Source organism: Pecten maximus, chromosome 17 (assembly GCF_902652985.1).
Source record: "Pecten maximus chromosome 17, xPecMax1.1, whole genome shotgun sequence".
In the NCBI taxonomy this organism is placed as follows: Eukaryota; Metazoa; Mollusca; class Bivalvia; order Pectinida; family Pectinidae; genus Pecten; species Pecten maximus.
In genome coordinates, this window is record NC_047031.1 from 5,478,896 (window position 1) to 5,485,903 (window position 7,008).

The 7,008-nt window shown below is 36.0% G+C and overlaps 1 protein-coding gene across 1 annotated transcript in view; it reads right to left on the reverse strand.

Annotated features, from left to right (window-relative positions):
- Positions 1–560: 560 nt before the first annotated feature.
- Positions 561–7,008, reverse strand: part of LOC117314987 (probable E3 ubiquitin-protein ligase ARI5) — a 7,680-nt gene continuing 1,232 nt past the window's right edge. Inside the window, exons 2-3 of the mRNA XM_033869110.1 lie at positions 2,255–2,507; positions 561–1,558 (exon numbers count right to left, since the gene is read on the reverse strand). Of these exons, the coding sequence (XP_033725001.1) occupies positions 936–1,558; positions 2,255–2,507 (876 nt within the window). The 3' untranslated portion in view covers positions 561–935. The remainder of the gene's footprint in view (positions 1,559–2,254; positions 2,508–7,008) is intronic.

Below are 7,008 nucleotides of genomic sequence, written 5' to 3' on the forward strand. Positions count from 1 at the left end.
GTGAAGCGTTATTTTTTGCAATATTTTTTTCATGAAGCCATTGCTTTACATTATAACCGTATGAATTTTAAAAAAATGAATCAAACAGAGCTGCCAATGTGTGACGTCATACCATGGCTTCCGAGCTAAGAGCGAAAACTAGTGAATTTTTGAAATGACTCAAGGATTAGGATTATGCTCTCGCGATAAAATAAGGAGTCATAGCACGAAACGAATTTTAAAGAATTTTTAAGGAAGCTGATGAAATGTTTTGTCATCGATCAATTTCACTGCTATTTTGTAGTAGACGATAGAACATCAAATTCCTTTGTCCTGCATCAGGCTTAAAGGTCAATTTTAGCGGAAACTATCGTGCCTGGGGTATTGAATCGAGCACGACTGAGGCTCAGGTAAAAGACTTATTGTAGCAAGTCATCCTTAGCCTCGTTAACTCTCGTCACTGCATAAGTTGTTCGCGACAGATTTCCTTTGAAGCATTACAGCTTTTATATGTATTTTTTTATTTTGTTTTTACTCATTTATAAACTAGAATTGTATAAAACAATATTTTTAACCAGGCATTTAAATCTTTATTTGAATAACTGGAAATGATTTCTACTCATAACTCTTACACTTGCGTATTTCACCACTTGCGTCGCACAGATTAACAATAACCGTGTGTGAAGCACTTGAAAATAGAATGAAATATCATTGTATGTGTTGTGTATAACAATTTAAGTCAAGTATACATATAATGCATTTTGTTAAGGGACTTGAATTAGTCCCTATAGTATATGGTCTAGAAAACTGAGTCCGAAAGCGATATAAAGAAATGTTAAAGTTTACATATTAAAATATTTTACCGTTTGATACGTCAAGATATGTTATTTTTTAAAACAATGTTATGAAGGGTGCTGCTACCATTACCAATCAACAAGGCACTTCAATACAAATGTTCAATTGTATGTCTGTATTGGAGCGATTCTGCACGGGCTGTTGTACGAACCACAAGAAAAACCACGTGATCCTCTTACATTGAGACAGATGAAGCAGAATGCGGTCTTACATTCCCGACAGTTCATATGCTTACATGCCTCCTTATGCTGAATAAGGATCTTGCATTTGGGACATGCGCGTATAGACGGACATCCAGAAACTCCAACAATGTCTTTCTTTGTGCATGTCTTTAGAATCTGCTGTAACGCGTCCTTGCTGCAGATGTGGTTAGGTTTCCATGGCAACATACATAACCAACAGAATTCGTGCTCAGCTTTACCTGCTTTTTTACAAAAGACACACACTACTCGCGGGTTATTCGAGTTTTGCCGTGTACAGGTCACGTGACAGTTTGGGCATTCGCGGATATCGCTGGACTGATAAACAAAGTTTCGATTGATACGGGACTGAAAAAGAACCCGTTCATCTACAGACAAGCATGCGCCGACAACTACTTCCTGGAATCCCCACTCTGCATTACAACTTTCCGTCTGTCTTCCACCCACTTGAGCAAAACAGTGGAAAGTGGTGGCAAGTTTGTTGGTAAGTTCTGCCCAACAGTAGTCGTATAAATTGTCCGGTGCTATAACAGAAATATTTCAAGAAATCATTGTTAGTTTTAAAAAATGTCTAATTAGGAGGTTTGTACAAAAGACACACAAAATATTAGCACCTGCCAATACAAATTGAGAGTTATATGCATTGTGTCACACAACTGTTTTGTCCTGCTAGTACTCATCGGTGATGAAGTGTTATCACAGAAGGCGACAAAAAAACTAGAAATATTGAATTAACTAAGGTTTGAATTTTATATATACCATGTGCTATTAATTTCTTTAAGCTAAATTTTAAACGAAATTAACCCACGATTGTTTTCCCTGAATGCTACCATTGAAAAAGAGTCAGAATTAAGATGCAATTACATGTACAAAAGACACACAAGATATTAATATCTTTTTAAAAGGAGTTATACAGTAGAGTCATAATAAATCAAAACTGCACCATACAAATGTATCGGCCTGCTAAGACTCGTCAGGGATGCTTTGGGGCCCCAAAGTGTCGGTGATAAAGGTGACAAAAAACTCGAAACAGATAAAGTTAAATGCCAAAATCTAGATTGGTATGTAGAAAAGACCCGTCATTCAATCAATTGCATGAATCTGAATTTGATGTACATATATAAACCATATATATACTATACTATAACGTAATATGGTCAGAAAATGTCAGCAACACATTTTAATAAATATTTTTATAACTATGAACTAGATCAACTTACTTATAGCATGTCCGCATGACATCAAACATCTTGGTTCCTCTTCCCAATCATTCATCATATCTTTTTTATCCGTTTGAAGCCGTTGGGGAAGTGTCCTATTAGCGTTGTGTACCACCACCTGTAGGGGGCGCGACAGGTCTTGGACTGAGCGTGACCCATCTATCACCTTGTCATTATCGACAATGCCGATGTTATTTCTATCTTCATCAAGTTCTGAAGCTATGGCAGACTTAACATTCTGGACCGTGTCTGTCTAGCAGAAAAAATGAACGAAAATTTATATAAAAAAAGTACCGAAGGCACTGTCAGATATGCTACGTTGAATTGCTTATTTGATATCATTTTAACACCCGTTTAAAAATATTTTTCATTTCTGTGTAAATAAATACCTTTTAAAAGTATTCATATCTATCTCATAAATTTGTAAGGCAATGTAATAATGTGGTTACAGTTGCAGATGAAATCCTTTTCATTGTTGCATTTATTGTATCATGAACTTGTTTCATAGCAACGCTTTTATCAAGTTAACATTACGTTGACATTTATGCAAACTAATACATCCGGTACCCTCTTGGAAATGAAAAGTGATCAGTCAAGTCTTATAGAGGAATAAATAGCTTTTTGAAATCACAAGTTTGGTGAAGATTTAACTATACGTCCTTTCAATTGTTAAAAAGAATAAAGCTTGAGGTGTGTGTTTAAAAACTATTTCTAGCTTATAAAGTAAATTGAAACAGGTGTACAGGTGTATTGTGTTGTGTTACTCTTGGGTACCTTGTATGCTGTTACGTCAGTATTCTGTGGTGTGGTTTTTGTGGGTCATTATAAAGTTGCAGATATGTGGTTTTCATTGGAGTCATAGAGTGTATCGCGTGTTTCTTTATTCTTTGTAATAGTTCAACGCTTTTCTATGACGGAGTTTTCTCTTGGCTTTATATGTATTTTTGTTATTTAAACTCTTATTTATATGTGCAGAATTTACCTGGCAATGATGTGACGGTTCTGTACCATTCACAGGTATGTCCTACTTATATTTCTAAAGGTTTTGCAAGTATTCCATATTTAGCAAAGGAATTAAATCTTGAATCCATATCGAATGATAGAAGAATTGCTAACGAAGTTTTTTGGACTCATTTTAGTCGTTTACAGGTATGTAAGAGTTACATCCCTAATCCATGTCTGATAATAACACACATTTAGTGTTACCCCCGAGCAATTGTTGAAACGTCACTAGGATTTAGCCACCGTGTGGGTCCTAGTTAATGCATGAATTGGCCTGAAAAAATATTTTAGTATTTGAGCGGTTATTTTTGGTTACATAATGTATAAAGTTTACATATCTGTAGCATTATACTGTTGTGTCTAACGAAATTACATAGGAAATGAAGGCCTCGAGAGATCACGACGATAGTGTTATTCGATTCTTTTCAATTCTCGCATCCGTGAATTTGCTTCCAAAAATAACCTGCCCCAAGCAGGAGTTTGACCTTCTGTCAATAAGAATATTTAAAAATCCATATTAAATACCATGATTGTTATATACTCTTATTGATAAAACTTCAAAGTCCAGGACACCAACGAACCACGCATCTTACTGGGACAACGTACCATCAATAAGAATACTTATATTGTATAACCCATATTAAAAACCCGTATACTAGCCTTGTGCTGTACATTGTTTGAAAAATCAGATTAACGTTACTAACATAGAATCATGAGTAGAGGACGGATCGTAGAGGACTCGAAACCAGGAGATAACTCGTTGTCCTGCAGAGTAACTTCCCCTGGCTGAAGGAAAGAGCCTGATCCCCCAGAGCGACCATATGGCAAAGGATCCCTTACCTTTGTGACTTAGTTTGAAGACCCGTTTTTGTATTATATTTAAAACCATGTGAAACATTCGATCTAAATCAATTTATACTAGAACCTTTTTATTATATCATTGGATTCAGTAGGTTGTCAAGAATTTATAACTTCTTTATAGTTCTAATCAGCAGCATCATCTGTCACCTCAATCTAGGAGGCTGGGGAGGTCAGGGAGTCATTTGAGGTAGAGAGGTCCCTGACCTGTTTCTGGTAGAAAATATGCCCAGTTTGGAAAGCATGCTCGTTAGTTACATGTGCACTTGATTATGAGCAGCTACTAAACTTATGGGCAAAAGCCTATATCAATCTATAATTTTATGTAGCTCTTGTTGAATGAAATCAACTATTTTTTCTTTATTTTTCAAGTATATGTACACTGTAATTATTATTCCAAATCACATTTTAGCACACAAAGAGAAAATTATTGAGATGAATATTGATTTCGAACATTTTTAAACCAAATCATTTCATCTAAGGTTAGGTTAATCAAAATACTATTTAATTATTTAGGGGATAGTATGTTGTTTTGCTATACTGGCGATTAGAACATGAAATTTGGTTTGAACTCGAGACCGATAGGTCGAGAGTTTAAACCAAATGTCATGTTCTAATCGCCAGTATAGCCACGAAAAACAACGTACTATCCCCATTCTAACACGTTTACTATCGCATATATTTAGATACATTGTTTTACAGCGCTACAAGTACGCTGTTAAGTACTCTGTGACCTCCGCTAGTTACGTGTCATACTGTGGCGGATTGACCAATCAGAGAGAAGCTTTCAAAGTCGGTCAATTGGCCACGCCCATACTGGCGAGAGTTCGATATGTATGTTGACGAAGCGGTGTATTTGGATTGTTGTTAAAGTCCTGTTACAGAAGATTAAACGACATATTTGGATTTATGCAGTATCCATAACGACATGGGCGTTTTGACAAAGTCAGAGTTGATGTGTTTCTATAGGCTCAATCGTTATGTGAAAGTTATGTGCACTTGTTCCATTTCATTTCGGATTTTACTTGACCTTAGATGCTTACACACGGACGAAATGAACGTTTCAATCGATAAATGACGGTAAGAATGAAGTTAACGATTTTTGTTAAATTTATTAAGTTAATTCATTCTATTCGATTTCTTCACTTTCGATTCCAATATCACGGGTCATCAATCATAAATGGTGCAGAGTGTTGAATTTCGCTACGAGTCGAACTTGACGCCATATTGTTTTGATTAGAAACGGGGCGTGGCTTAACACGATATGTCATGGTTCTATCGCAGATTAGAAGTCGGTCCGCAACCAATCAAAACACGCGTTGCAAACGAATCGTGTTAGAATTAGGGGATAGTAAGTTGTTTTGAGTGGCTATACTGGCGATTAGAACATGAAATTTGGTTTGAACTCGAGACCGATAGGTCGAGAGTTTAAACCAAATGTCATGTTCTAATCGCCAGTATAGCCACGAAAAACAACGTACTATCCCCATTCTAACACGTTTACTATCGCATATATTGAGAAACATTGTTTTACAGCGCTACAAGTACGCTGTTAAGTACTCTGTGACCTCCGCTAGTGACGTGTCATACTGTGGCGGATTGACCAACCAGAAAGAAGCTATCAAAGTCGGTCAATTGGCCACGCCCATACTGGCGAGAGTTCGGTCTGTATGTTAACGAAGCGGGGTATTTGGATTGTTGTGAAAGTCCTGTTTCCGAAGATTTAAAGACATATTTGGATTTACGCAGCATGCTTAACGACATGTGCATTTTAACAAAGTCAGGGTTGATGTGTTTCTACAGGCCTAACCGTTATGTGAAGTTGTGTGCACTTGTTCCATTTCATTTCGGATTTTACTTGACCTTAGATGCTTACACACGGACGAAATGAAAGTTTCAATCAATAAATGACGGTAAGAATGAAGTTAACGATTTTTATTAAATTTATTAAGTTAATTCATTCTATTCGATTTCTTCACTTTCGATTCCAATATCACGGGTCATCAATCATAAAAATGGTGCAGAGTGTTGAATTTCGCTACGAGTCGAACTTGACGCCATATTGTTTTGATTAGAAACGGGGCGTGGCTTAACACGATATGTCATGGTTCTATCGCAGATTAGAAGTCGGTCCGCAACCAATCAAAACACGCGTTGCAAACGAATCGTGTTAGAATATGATTTTGATTGGATAAGTGATTATGTGGATAAATATTGTATTTTGTGGGCCCGATTTACAAGAACCATGCATTCTAGTAACTACTGCAACGGAATTATATCATTTTTGAAAAAAAGATGTTAAGATAGTTTTATATGCTATCTAAGATAGCTGGACTTGTATGGTGTCGCAAAACATTGTTAATACAAACGTAGGCCGAAGGGTTCATTGTGGTTTCTCCAGTTACTAGAACATTATTCTTATTGTATTTCATTGTATTTCCAGTACTTCTTATATATAATATGTGATTGTATTTGTATTTTTTGTGTTTTGATAAAGGGGCGGATTGCCTCGAAAATTTAACAAGCCTCATTGTTCACACTGTTTGAATTACTTCTTTGCCCCATATAATCATTACAAGTAATTCGTATCCTTCATACATTTATGTGAGGATCGAGTGTTATCTGGATTATACTGTTCATATTACTTCTTTGACCCATATATATAAGAAACAGGACAGGAAAGTATTGCTAGATGAAAAAAGGGAATACTTAACTGTATTCTCCCATAATACAAGTTTCTTTTATGGTTTGCCAAAAATACATAAGAGTGTAATTATAAACAATGCTATAAGAGAGCAAAATTCAATGTATGTTGAAGTCATTAATCCTGACGATTTGAAATTTAGACCTATCGTCGGTGGTCCTAACAGTAGTAATCAACGTCTCAGTCATTT